At 37.0% G+C, this 15,071-nt stretch overlaps 1 protein-coding gene across 3 annotated transcripts in view; it reads right to left on the reverse strand.

Moving 5' to 3' along the window:
- The window catches only part of atp2b4 (ATPase plasma membrane Ca2+ transporting 4), an 86,534-nt gene that overhangs the window by 25,893 nt on the left and 45,570 nt on the right, over nucleotides 1-15,071 (reverse strand). For 2 of the 3 annotated variants that reach the window (XM_039694913.2, XM_089124838.1), the window contains exons 3-8: nucleotides 12,687-12,884; nucleotides 10,451-10,708; nucleotides 9,865-9,990; nucleotides 6,144-6,263; nucleotides 3,706-3,741; nucleotides 65-244 (exon numbers count right to left, since the gene is read on the reverse strand). In XM_039694913.2, coding sequence (XP_039550847.2) covers nucleotides 65-244; nucleotides 3,706-3,741; nucleotides 6,144-6,263; nucleotides 9,865-9,990; nucleotides 10,451-10,708; nucleotides 12,687-12,884 — 918 coding nt within the window. The remainder of the gene's footprint in view (nucleotides 1-64; nucleotides 245-3,705; nucleotides 3,742-6,143; nucleotides 6,264-9,864; nucleotides 9,991-10,450; nucleotides 10,709-12,686; nucleotides 12,885-15,071) is intronic. The other variant, XM_089124839.1, reaches the window with a different exon arrangement.

Here is a 15,071-nt window from a genome sequence, read left to right on the forward strand (position 1 = left end):
TAACCATCTAGACCAATGAGTTAATCAGGGACCCTTGACTCTCAGTTATGTGTGGCTTCCTAACCTGCTTTTCCAATCTGAACCGCTAGCCTAGTCAGCTTGCCCTGAAGGACTGACTTTTCTTTCTTGGTGACGTTGACCTTCTTTTTCTCCTTTTCTTCCTTTTCCTCCTTCTCCTCGGACTCTGTACATTCCTCACTCTTCAGAGGTTGGATCTCCAGGGCGATCCCATCCTGGGTCTTAGCTGTGGAGGTTGATTTCAGGAGTGGTTATGGGAACAAGGGAGGAACATGCCAAAAAGGATGGAGATGAGAGGTGGGGAATGGGAAAAATGGGAAGAGGGGAGGAGAGAATGGGCAATTCAGTAACAGCTAGAAGACAAGTAATACAGTGGGTTCCAACAGAATAATCATATCAGAAGCACATATTTATTGTTAGATGACTTTGCTTGAGTGAATCTAGGCAGGTGAGGAAAAAAACTATAAATTCATGGAGCCATTCCCCGGCAGGTTAAGGTGAGCACAGTAAATTTAAATTGGATTCAAGCAGCAGACAAGACATTTTGATAATACCGGACCCTACGTTGTCAACAGCCAATGAGCTTCTGAACTGTTTTGAAATATAAAATAAAAATCATTACATTTGTTATTAGCGGTGTAAACCTTTGTGTAATCTCATACACAAGTTTTTGAATAAATTATCTTAAACTGACAATGAAAATCTCTTTTTTGGATTGGGGGATTGTTTTGATTAGGCTGATATTACATTAGCCTTATATTTCTCTTATGGTTTGAATTAATGTGCCATCGTGGCTATTCTGGTAGTCGTATTTGACAACGTTCAATTCACTTTTAAAGCAACTTAAAGTACTGCAATATTGTAATACCAAATAAATGTATATTATCTAACCAAACTGGAAAATACTAAAAAAAAAAAAAAGTAATTTCAGTAAAGGCAATAATACATTTACAGAAAATACAAATATCAAGGCAAAACAGCGGCTAGTTTTGACATTTCTTTTTACATCAGTAACTTTGAAAGTTTTAATTCAATTACACAACTGGCGAGACTAAATTGGCATTTTATATTGCCCAATTATATTACCCACTGAAATAGATACTTGATGGAGTTCAAGATAAAATTCAGCCACTTTGCCATGGTTAGGCATTGATGGCTCAGCCCCAATTCCCATTAAGTCTTTTTAAAAGATACAGAGAAGTCATTTTGTTTTTGCAGTTACGTATCATCTCAAACATGGTGTGCAACAGGCTGAAACTCTGTAATAGTGGAGCTCTGAGGTTGAGTCCGAGAAACAGTCCAAAAGCCTACCTGACCACCAGTCACAACAAACAACTGACCAGAACTGACAGAGCTGACCAGAATGACCACACATGAATCGGGGATTGATGGACGGACTGACTGTCTGACTGACTGACAACACGAACAGAGGCACACACGACGAACAGGAGAGTGATTTACAAACAACTTAAACAGAAAAAACAGTCCAAACAGCCAGAGATACAACCACCACAAGAAACAAGGGTCAAGAGGAAGACGAAAAAGATCAGAAAGATTTTGGTTTATTTTTACACTCCCAAAAAAAGAGAGTGCAGTAAAGAGAAAGAGGGTAAAGGTGAAAGAAAAGGTCAAATTTTGACCAAGAGAAGAGTGAACAAGACAGCATGAAGTCCTGAGCCACACCCTAGAAAGAAGCAACAGTGAGAAAAACAAAGAGCTAAAGTAAAGAAACGGACAAAAACAACAATCCACAGCCGGTCCATTTTGTAAGGGTGCAACTCCCACATAAGCCACGCCCCTAAGCATTACATTAACATCATAAACCACCAATGAAGCTAGGATTAAATATTGCACGGACAAATGTGCATCTCTACAAAAGCTCTTGGCTGCATTTGAATGAATTATAAGGCAATGTCAGACCCTGTCCGTAACCCACTATACTTGCAACATGTTTCCAAGTGAAACAAGATATTCAAGAATAAAGAGAATATAAAAAAAAAAAAAAAAAAAAAAACAAGAGCTGAAATTAAATGTATCGATCAGGAATTGATTAGATTGTGGAGAGTGGGTGTTTTGTAATACTCTTAAGTAGTTCTTGGCTAGCATTTTAAAAAACGAGGAAGACACTAAATAGATATACCAATACCAGCTTGTGTTTTTGTGCTTGAGAACAAGGGCAAAAGGAAGGAGATCTGTGCAGACAAAATGAGCAGTTCTGTCTGCAGCAGATGCTCATGAGTCCCCGAGTGCTACAGGGGGTGGGGCTGGGGAGGGGTTGTTGGGGTCAGTCAGGGCAGAGTGGGCACACTCTCAAACACAGCACAAATGTTCACAAATGACCCGGACGAGCACACAGGGATAGTTTGCTTCTGAATAGGAGAGACGTCTAAATGTCATTACTGGAAAACTAGATCTCCAAAAAAAAAAAAAAAAAAAAAAAATTCTTTAAAGGGTTAGTTCACCCAAAAATGAAAATTCTGTCAGTATTTACTCACTCTCATGTTGTTCCAACCCCGTAAGACCTTCGTTCATCTTTGGAACGCAAATTAGGATATTTTTGATTAAATCTGAGAGCTGAATCACTCCTCCATACTAGTCCATAGGCTACTTGAGGAATTGAAACTGGCCGGCCTCGAAAAGTTATTAAAGACATCGTTAAAATAGTCCAAGTGACTACAGTGGCTCAATCTTATGTTTATCAAACGACGAGCATACTTTTTATGCGCAAAAAACAACAAAAATAACGTCCTTATTTTAACTATTCATTTACTTCCCTCTCTGCCTCGAGTCAGGTTACTAGTTTAATAGCGTATGATCTGTTGTTGTACATCACACACATCACACGCATGACAAGCGTCGGCCAATAGTGAGCCTACGTGTGATGTAGCTCTACGCTATCACACTACTAACTGACTAGAGGCCCAGTCAAAATATTATCAGAGCAAAAAAAAAAAAAAAAAACTGGCAATAACAGGAATAGGTAAGATGGTTATTTAGTCCAGGAAATGTCTTACGTCTGCATCTCTCAACATGAATATTACGTTTCAAGAACGACATGTCATTAAAAGTCGACTGATTGATCGTTAATGTATATTTACTTCGTTCAAGTAATAAAGTATTCTCGTGAGTGTATAATATGCCATTGAAAATACATACGGGTCAGGGGTTCTAATGTCGGTTGCCATGTTGCCCCTCCATCTTGAAAGTACATTAGCCAAAGAGGGACATACCCGCTAATTCAAGCTTCGCCTTTAGCGTTTACGTTTGAGTTAACACTCATGGACAAGGTCGAACTGGAAGCCATGTTAATCTTGGACTACATTGGCCACCGTAGGAGTTAAAACGAAATCGGAATTGAGAGGAACAGATACTAATATTCACTGGATGGTCATATACGTTTTCACTGCTAGATGGGGGTAAAAATCACACAGTGTAGCTTTAAATCGACTGACAAACAATGAACATTCAAAGTCTTCTGGCTGCTTAGTGCCGTTTCCAGCAGGTGAGAGTTGCACCCTTTAACAGTAAAGCGAGGCGAGAAGCTCCCCAGGGCTCAGCAGGAAGGGGTAAGCAACAGCGTGAAAGACAGAGAGAGAAAGTGAGCAAGTGAGTGAGTGGGACTGACACGAGACTCCGAGACTTGCTGCTGAATGGGGGGTGGGGGGGGGGGGGAGTGGGTAAGGTTACCTTTGTTGCGATTTTCAGGGGGTCCTTGTTTTTTACCTGTTTAAAACGAGAGAGAGAGGGCGGAGGGCTGATATAACATGGCTCAAACCAAACCAAAGACAGAAAAAGAAAAGAAAGAAACAACAACAGAAATAATAAAAAAAACTAGATAAGTAACACTACATTACATGAGTATATGTGGGATTGGATGTTTCACCTATAGAAAAAGACAAGGACTGGAGGGTCTTTATGCAGGGTACACTGACGGCTCGGTCATTGTTTTTGACTGTGGCACACAACTGACATAACCTCATTATGATTAGGGATTTTATACATTTTCACAAACTATGGCAATGCCAACAGGCTTTGGCTGAAACCAAAAAGCAGTTCTCTCAATTTTTATTGGCAAACACATTCGGCAGAAAGATGTTCTTGGAGCCTGAGGGAAAAGGGAAAATGACTGCAGAAATCTGACCGTATACAACTATCATTATAACAAAAATACAGGAATCGAAAGTTTCAGAGCTGCTCTTTTAACTTATGAAGCAATGAAAGAGTAAACTATTTTGACCAGTCTGACTGTTAAATTAAGTGGCGACCCAACTATTAGGAACATGTGACCGACTGAGAGCCGACAGCATGTGTTGTCAGGTTTTTACATGCCCTGGAGGACCAGGAGAGTCAGTGAATGCAGAAGGGACATACTGCATGCTAAATTGGAGGCTAAAATAACATGACAAGAATAAGTTTCTTTGACCATTCAATTATCATGATCATTTCATATACAGTATACAAGTTTATGTAGGCTGGGCAATATGGCCCAAAAAAATTACCACGATTAAATTTTCCACATCATTCAATATTGATAATTATCATGATAAATGTCAAATCTTTATTTACTTAAGGTTTAAAGGCAATTTTTTTAGGGCTGTCAAACGATTAATCGCATCCAAAATAAAAGTTTGTGTTTACATAATATATGTGGGTGTACGGTGTGTAATTATTTTGTATATTTGTATATATAAATACACACACATGCATGTATATTTAAGAAAAAAAAATTTATATAAAATATTTATATATAATATAATTATATATAAATCTATATACAGTATACACATGAAAATATTTCTTAAATATATACAAGCATGTGTGTGTATTTATATATATGAAGAGTTCAGATGCAAAAGCCTCTAAGTGCCATTTGAAATTTTCTTCTAAAATGGTCATTTTTATCAAGCTTTAATATTTAAGTTCAGTAATTTCACTTAAATGGCAATGAAGATTACCTATTAATTGTCATTTAAGTGAAATTACTGAACTTAAATATACAAGCTTGATAAAAATTGTCATTTTAGGAGAAAATTTCAAATGGCATTTAGAGGCTTTTGCATCTGAACTCTTCATATATATATATATATATATATATATATATATATATATATATATAAATATAAATAATTATAAACAGTGCACCCACATATATTATGTAAACACAAACTTTTATTTTGGATGCGATTAATCGTTTGACAGCCCTAAAATGTTTGCTTCTAAGGGAAAGTTAGCTGAAAGGCCGTTAACTGTGATTTTTTTTTTTTTTTTGTGTGTGATTAAGCTAGCCTATAGCATTTGTGCATTTATACTAAATAGTACACAAATGCTATAGGCTAGCTTAAATCACCAAAAATGCTGTATTTATATTCCATTACTCCTTTAATACATTTTGTCTACATTAATACAATCCTAAATTAATAGCCCCACATTTCTGCCACAATGCCATGGTGCAGTTAGTGTTACTACTACAGTAACAGCATGGCAAAAGTCTTCTGATGGTTTCGTTGCACACAGTGTTTCTCCTGTTTGTCAACGCAGTTTCATCTGGCTTTAAATCACCAAGACGTTTGTGTTCTTTGCTGAATCCAAGCTTTTAGTTCTCACTGGATCTCACAGTACTGTGTAGGCCGATCAGCTAGTAAACCCATACATGTTTGTGTTCCACGGTTCATAAACATTTTATCAAACATTTATCGAACTCTTGTCGTTTTATCAAGGAAAATTATACCACGATAATTATCATTAACATTTTATCACCAAGCCCTTGTGTTATGTGTGAATTTTTTTGTATTTACCCAATTAGAAATAACTATTTCAAATTTAGCTTGAGCTAAAAGGGGGAGAACTTTTTTTAAGAACATTTTTAAAAAGAGTTCGCAAAATGGAAATCAATAAGGGATATCGTCTCCATCGACATACTGTGATTATTCCCCAAAATAAATGTTGAGGGTTTCAGACCAGCAGGCATTTTTGGGGGAGGGAGACAATTCAGCAAATCATGTAAATGGATCTTACCTCTGGGAGGCTGATTGTAGGTAACCTCCCAACTAGAGAGGTAGACTGGGTTTACTCAAAGAGAGAGGGGAATTATCCAAATGAGCCTGAAAGTATGTTAAGATTCTCACCTTTCTTCACCTTCTTCTCCTCATCCTCACTGCCCAAGAGGGTGAAAATGATTCCAGTTTGAGAATTCAGGCCCACAGCAGTGACCACCATTCGGCCAGATCCCTCCATCACATGAGTTCCTGAACGAAATCAGAAGGAAAGGTTGGTCAGTCGATACCAGTCAACAGTCCTTTTCTTTATTTAGTTACATTAACAAACATTAAATAAATATCATTTTTATTAAAAAAGTAAGAATTTCAATAAACAACCTTCAAATATGTCTCAATTAATTTTTTTTTTCTCGAACTAGTCAATAATAAAGCTAATTAAACTTAGCCATTAAACTATTAGATTAACATTAAGGCGGTATGCAATTTTATCCTAAAATAAATGTAGTATTGTCACTTTAACCAGGTTTTATCATAAAAAAGTGGTCAAATATCACATCTGGAGTCTTACATCTTTCTAATGAGATATATATATATATATATATATATATATATATATATATATATAGACAGTAGCATGGTATAGCCTAGTGGCTAAAGCTCAAGGTAGGTAACTTGGTTCGAGAGACATGAGCTATTTCCACCCAGTTGCATCTAGGTCAAAAGTAAACGCTCCTTTAAATTCTAAAAGCAAACAACAAACAATGCTAATATACAAGCATGGAGTGCTGTAATGTTGATCCTATCCTGTTGATCATGATCCTAAACTTTAGCTCCATACCAAAATCTTAGTTGGCCAGACAGTTTTTATTTTTATTTTTTTTCATTAAAATATTGTTGTCCAAAACACTGTGAGCCCGGAGACTGTAGTGGACACCATGACTTTTTAAAAGATTAAAAAGTGAATAGTGCTCATAAATGACTGAGTTTAATACAGATTGTATTCTCACTTAAAATAGAGGAAAGGCTTGCACCAGGAAACAGTATTATCTGAAGGTCGATGTGTCACAACTTCATAAGCAGACTGCAGGGGTTACAGCTAAAAATATATATATATATTTTGACTGAAAAATTTTCCTTGGCCAAACCCCATTCCACAGCCAGACACACCCTGGTCACACACACACAGTTTAAGAGCAGTTTTTCTTCTTGTAATTAGGAGTATAGTGAGTACATGCTTTACCTTTACAAATGAAATACTCTGCAATAATTACTTACTATATAATACTTTTATGAAATTTCAATGTTTTCAATCTAATGCTTTTACAAGACTCTTGTGATGTAGTCATACAAATAATTAACCATTTGCATAACTTTACCACAAGTTTTTATTTCTCAAATAATAAAAAGCCAACAGAGTTTTTGCTGAAAAGTGAGCTACTATCACAAAGTATAACATAATATCTGTTTTTAACCTAGCCATCATAAATAAATAATATAATGTTATTTTTTTATTTATTTGATCTATGTTGATTACATGAAAAGTGAACAGCTTGAGCAGGGCCATACACAGGATTTTATAAATACTCAGGTCCTTGCTACAGTTATCCTGCTATTGGGGTTCGTGAGTATGAGTTAGGATCAATAGATGCACAATATATCGGGAGACATAGACATGATTCTGACCACATCAGTTTTGTTTTGTATAAAGCCTTTCTTTAAACATACAGTTTGTAATTTTTGGCCACCAAGGATCACTCAATCAAAATAATAACAAAAGACATACTTTGATGACGAAAGAGCGTGGGCTCATGGGAGTTGTCGCTGTCAATGACAACAAGCTCTCGGAGGGAGTGTGAGAGGGAATGTGTGCGCAAACCAGCAATACGATGTTCATTATTCCATCTAACTAGTATTAATAGATGTTTAAAAACACGGTCACCTTTCGTTAATGATTATGTTTATACTATGATATCGAACAAGATAACATTATGATGGCAAGAATAGCATGAATAGCATTGATTATGGCAGGGAGGGGAAATTACACAATGTCTTGCACAATAATTTCCACTAGTTATAATGATGTTTGAGATATCTTTAACTTTTATTCTGTCTAGTCAAAAATGAATTACAGATATCTGCAATTGTCATTTAAGATGTGTAACGAGTTGAATGTTGTTTTCAATGACGTCATTGCTGATATCTGTAATTCAGTTTTGCCTATTCAAAACTCAATTACAGATATCTCTATCTGTAGTTTCGACTAGTCACAATTAGATATCTTGAATGACGATTCCAACAATCCAAAATGTAATTACGACTAATCAGAAAGACGTTGTTGATATCTAAAATAAAAAAAAATATCTACACTTTTAATTCCAGACAGTCAGACTTAGGTTTTAAATGCTTAAATGCTCCATAATTGCCATAAATGCTAAAATTGCTTGCCATATCATATCTGCAATTCTCATTTAAGATGTGTTTACACCACCATTAAACCACCACCACCAGCCTGCACAGTGGTAACAAGGCATGATTGATCCATGTTCTCATTCTGTTATGCCAAATTCTGACTCTACTACAGTATCTGAATGTCTCAACAAAAATCGAGACTAATAAGACCAGGCAAAAATTTTCCAGTTTTCAACTGTCCAATTTTGGTGAGCTCTTGTAAATGTAAAAGCAAATTGTAGCCTCTTTTTCCTATTTGTAGTGGAGATGAGTGGTACCCGGTGGGGTCTTCTGCTGTTGTAGCCCATCTGCCTCAAGGTTGTGAGTGTTGCGGCTTCACAAATGCTTTGCTGCACCTCGGTTGTAACGAGTGGTTATTTCAGTCAAAGTTGCTCTTCTATCAGCTTGAATCAGTCGGCCCATTCTCCTCTGACCTCTAGCATCAACAAGGCATTTTTGCCCAAAGGACTGCCGCATACTGGATGTTTTTCCCTTTTCACACCATTTTTTTATAAACCCTAGAAATGATTGTGCGTGAAAATCCCAGTAACTGAGCACCAACAACCATGCCAAGCTCAAAATTGCTTAAATCACCTTTCTTTCCCATTCTGACATTCAGTTTAGAGTTCAGGAGATTGTCTTGACCAGGACCACACCCCTAAATACATGGGGGGGCGGGGGGAATTATCTTTTGGTGTGTACCCAGCATTAGACTGCAGAGAGAAATGTGCTTTTGCTCCACTCCAGGCTTTGATCACACCCCCTTCATCAGGGTGAACACACCTCATCTTTCCTTAATTTAAGACCTATTCAAACTGAAATTAAGACATTTATTACACTATTTGAGAAATATACGCATATTTACAGCCTTTTTAAGACAGAAATTAAGACATAAGGACAGACGGAAATCTATTGTAGACTCGCTGCAATTAACGGACATTCGTCCTGGCTACGGAGAACTTTAATCCCCGAGACTGTGTGCTTGAGCAAAGCACTTAACACACCAAGGCTGCTTCAGGAGGATTTTTTCTGTAGTGTACTGTACGTCGCTTTGGATAAAAGCATTTGCTAAATGACTGTTTACGTTCTGAATTACAATACTTCAAATAAGAGCAACGCTGCTAAGTGGTTTCTAGAAAGAGTAGAGCATACATGCCAAGCCCATTAATGTGCGGTCAAAAATTAACAATTTAAACATTATACTATAAGAATTACAATCTGACAGGATGAAAAAAAATGTCAATTATTTGCAATTTATTTTGTATTAATTGCACAAAACAATTAATACAAAATAAAATAAAAAGATCTCTAAAATCCTAATGCTTTGTATATTTCCACGTTTAATCCAAAGTTGTGGTCTCTTTTGCACCCTACAACAGAAGCTGTGAAAACTCCATCTCACCGGAAAGGAGCATGGGGTCCTTCTCCAGAGATTTGCGGACATGATCAGCCTCCCCAGTCAGAGAGCTTTCATCTATCTTCAGGTCATTACCCTGGATCAAGATACCATCAGCTGGGAGAAGGTCACCTGATGGAAGAGAACATGGGGTGGTGAATGACTGTGGGATGACAGAAATACAGAGAAGGACACATTCAGCAATTCAGCAAGAGGAGAGGAGCAGAGGCTGATTTGGTGACTATGACGACAGATCTCTCCTGTGGCTCTTGGACACCCCACGCGTCGCCCACATAGCAGGCACCACAAGCAGCAGCACAGTGACTCATGCAAGCCGGTAAAGCATGAGTCATGAGCCATGCTTTGTGTCTTAGAAGACTGGCAGTCACATATGATCGATCACAACCGCTGGTGAATTCAATGAGGGACTGGCTTCTGAGGTTTAATAAAAAAAAAAAGCCAAAGGGTTCTGGAGGGAAAACTTTACTTTATAAATGCCACCACATTCATAAAACCCAAATATGACAGAATCCAAATCCGTCATACTGTGGATATAAATAAACATGTTTATACCGTATTATGGAACCCTCACCATATTTGATTTGTGCGATATCTCCCACCACGATCTCAGCAACAGGGATCTGGATGACCTGACCCTTGCGAATGACTGTAAACTTCTGTTCCTGTTCTATTCGACTCTGCAGCCCACGGAACTGTTTCTCTTTACTCCAGTCATTGAAGGCCGTCACCAGCACCACGATTATGACTGAAAACAAGATGGCAGCACCTTCAATCCATCCTGCCTGGGCCTCACCCTCATCTTCAACACCACCAGCTGCTTGGCCACAGCCTGGAATAAGAAAAAAAAAAACAATTAAAAGAAAATCAATCCCTTAAAACATCCTGTCAACATAACTATAAATAACCTTTAAATAGGTTCATACAACCTTTAGAGACCATTAAGGGTCCAAGCAATTACAACAGCAGCTGCAAAATTCTGTTTTATCAGATTCTCTTCTTTGGAAAGTTTCCTCTTGTTAGAAACATGTTTTATCACAGATTTACACTTCATTGACCTGATTTCCTCCTGGAGATCTTGAAGACTGTCTAAGGTCAGCCTTGTGGTTTGAGCCATATGGGTAATAGGAAGAGCCTGCAGTCGCAGCCAAATTCAAGTTCTTTGGTATTCAGAGCAGTGCTTATGAAACAAAGTCCCAAATGAGGACGTTATTAAAACATAAGCCAAAATGTTGAGTCACTAATGAAGTCATCATCAAAACAACAACAACAAAAAAACCATTAGACTACTTTCTGTACAGTAAAGCAAAGGCAAAGGCCTTTTTTTCAAAAACATAAAAAAAAAAAATCTTACTGACTCCAAACTTTACTCCAATAGTAGTGTATTTGTTGTATTTTTTTCATACCATATTATTACGAATATAAGACAATATTTTTTTTTCTTTGAAATACATTTGAAAAAACAAGATTGTCTTATTCAGGGTTGCTGCACTAGCCTGGATTCCAGCCCATCTTAGCCCCACCCACATTTTAAGATGGGAAGTTCGATCTGGACCTAATCCGTTGATAAGCAAGTGTGCCCGAACCAAAACTCTTCGGACCAATCAAATTGTCAGGGCGGGCTTTATATGATGATGGACAGATGATCAACCGTAACGTAATCATCCACATCACCAAAGAGCGCTTGGGTTGAATTTGTTTACAACAAAGAATGGCTGCCACTGGAGAATATAGATGTGTTGATTCAGCCATCGAGTCTGTTAAAGAAGATCTATACAGTGCATTCATTTAAAAAAAGGAAAAGAGAACAGCGATCAAAGCATCTGTCGACTGGAAAGAGGTTTTTGCTGTCCTACCTACAGGATTTGGTATATCCATTCCAAATGAATGTAGAGGCTTTTTTTTCTTGTTCGGTTGAAACACTTCCCATAATTACAGCCCAATGGAACAGTATCAGACTTACATTCTCACTAGAATCCGAGTATGACGATGTCAGGCTATTGCTGCACACTATTTAAAGTCAAATTTAAGGATTTTTTAATATCTTTATTGCTATAAGATAAGATATCTATAAGATATCTTTCATATCTTTATTTTAATATCTTTACAGATGGGCTACATGTTATTTTTATGGTATGCCATAAAAAACATAGTTTACCATAGTTTCAAAACAAAAAAAATTATATTTGAAAAACATGGAGGATCAAAATTATTTTTATCAAAACCCCTTTTTGCAAAAGGTACATCCTGAAAAAGGCTCTAATAAATAGGGTTGTCTTATATTCGGAATCGGAACAATACGGCAATCATGTTTAAGTAATAATAGTTAAGCAATCACTTCAGGAACCAGCATAACATTGTCACTTCTGAAGCAAAGAAGACCTCTATGGAAAGAGGTCTTCTTCAATAGAGGTTTGAAAATACATCTGCACCTAATCTGCAAAACAGCATATCAGCATCTGCCAGTGAATGAAGAACCAATTTAGCATCCAGAGTTCACACTTTTAAATACAGCATAAAGAGTGCTCTGCATTATCCCACCAACCATTATGATGGGAAGAGTGTGCAAAGCCTACTAAAACAAGTATTTAATTCAGATTTCTGTATATTTATATATTTTAATTATTATATAAAATAGTACTGTATATAAAATACTAAAAGTTACATACATTCATTTTAGTTTATTTCAGATTTTTATTTTATTTCTTTTCCCCAAATCAATAGTTTATCCTAGTTGCAGAGTGCAAGAAAACAACCCAAACAATATTAAAACAGACTTAATAAAAACTCTGTTTAAAGCAACTACTTACTGTCGTTGCCTTCTCCTTGTGGGTGGTAGAAGGACAGGCCCAAAGAAATAATAGCTGCCACCTCCAGAATAATGAGGGTGACATCCTGCAGGGCCTCCCATACCAACTGCAGAAAGGTCTTTGGCTTCTTGGGGGGGATGAAGTTTTTACCGAATGATGTGTGCCGCTTTTCCAAATCAGCAGGGTTACCAGAGAGGCCTGCAAAACATACAAACACTATTATTACAACAGAAGGCACAGTTCTGACAAATTGGATGATACCCGTTACTGCAAATCAATATAATTCATTTTAATGCAGCAGGTTTATATGTCTTTGCTAATGAAACTACTAATGAACACATGGCTCATTGATTCATAAATACAATGAGTCACCAAAATATGGTAAAATTAGCTTTTTGATATCTTGTGTGACAGGTATTTTTTATACACTTGAAACAGTCTGTTCAAATTTGCATTCAATGTACCACCTTATTTGCGGCTCATTTGCTTTTTAGACCATAGTGGTCGCAGACAAATGAGATTTATTGATGAGTAGCCAGTGTCATTTGTTTTTCTGCGTGCATAATTCAAAACAAACATTAAAAAACTAACTCAGAACTGGCAAGGAAAGCAAGCCCAACTAGTCGCACGCCCTGATTCATTTAATATGGAAACAATTAAGCAAGACAGGCTGGCACCTATGAATTTTAAAACACTCTCCATGTCATGTCAACTTTCATCAGTGCTTTGAGGTAAATGGTGCTGGAATAGTCATCACACATATTTTAACACGCGCTCACTCACACACAAAATAAAGGCAGTCAGATATTTTGAGGTGGATTATCATGGATGTGTGCGTCAAGGTTTATAGGAGCATGGAACAATTAATCAGTGTTGAGAGCGGGGAGTGCTTGTAGCCGATAAGCCCAGAATATTGAATGAGTTTTAGCCTTTGCTTTAATCAACCAGAAACTAGTGCATAGTGAATGGGAGGGTTTAGGCAAAATAATTTCTTTAAAATGCATTTCTCACAGAAACCATTTTGAAACAAGGCTAGTCATTTTTCTCCTTTTATCTGCTCTACTTAGCTAAAAATTTGCCTTGCCAAGATGTCCGCGCTATATCCTCATTTACAAATTCCAGGAAGATCAGATATGATTGACTGGTTTATGCCAGCAGCAGGACTTTGAAAAGGCACTGAATCTTGTCAGTATTTCAAAATAAATGATTACGCAACAAGAGAGACATTGGAGAATACAACAGTGTGTGTGTGTGTGCATTGATTCTTCCTCAGAGACACAGCTGTCAACTGACCAGCTTGGTTGATGATTGACACTGTAGCAAGGCTTCCAAGGGGGATCGAGAACAGATATCTAGCAATTGGGATTTTAGATAAGAACCAGAGGATGATGCAAAAAGATCTCGGTCATGTAGCCTAGAGGACAATCCTAATTTACTAATTCATTAAAGAGATAGCTAGTCAAACCATAGTTAAACCATCAAATTGTGTTTTACAGTACAATTTAAAATTGTGTCACTTACTCACCCCCTTTTTATGTCCGTTTTTTGGTCCATACAATGAAAGGCCACCTGTTTTGAACCCTATTGACTTATATTGTATGTACAAAAACATTTTTCAAGACATCTTCTATTGCACTCCACAGAAAGAAAGTCCTGCAAGTTTGTAATGGCATGAGGGTACGGTTAAATTATGATTTTCCTTTTTAATTTTCCCTTTACAGATTGTTAAATATTTTGACATTATAATTTGATTATGCCTTAAGTTACCAGTACAAGTGCGGCAGTCTCAGCTCACTTAAGCACATTGCACCATGTTTAATACAATTCTTACTCAAAACCAGTCAAGAAAACATAAAAACCCCTGTAGATTGCACCGAGGCTTACTCAAAAGAATCATTGGACCAAATATTTCTCTATCAGTGGGGTCATGTTTAGTAATCAAGCAATCCTTGTGTTTGGCCTCTGCTCTAAACAAGCTGAAGGTCAGAATTGATTGTACGGAGATTGCCCCCTCTTTTTGTTTCTCCCCATCCATTTATCTCTCAATCCACTCCAGACCAGCCCATGAGTGATTTGTATATGTGTCGACATTTACGGGATTGGGAATTAGGCCAAAAGCATTCTGGGCCTCTCTGTGGAATAGCCTATCAAGTTGAAGTGGCGTTTATTTAATAATTTTGAGAATTCTCTACATTATTTTGAAATCTTTATTTTCGGGATGCACAGATACCATCTTTTCCAGAATCGATCCGAACCGATACCAAAAATTCTGAGTATCGACCGATACCAGCGCAGTTTTTTTTTTTTTTTTAAATCAAGTAGAATTGTTCTAACTCTGTATGTTGAACTGATAATCTTTTGTGTGTTATGCAATCTACTTATTAC

This window comes from Pimephales promelas, chromosome 21 (genome assembly GCF_988280905.1).
Source record: "Pimephales promelas chromosome 21, fPimPro1.hap1.1, whole genome shotgun sequence".
NCBI lineage: Eukaryota > Metazoa > Chordata > Actinopteri > Cypriniformes > Leuciscidae > Pimephales > Pimephales promelas.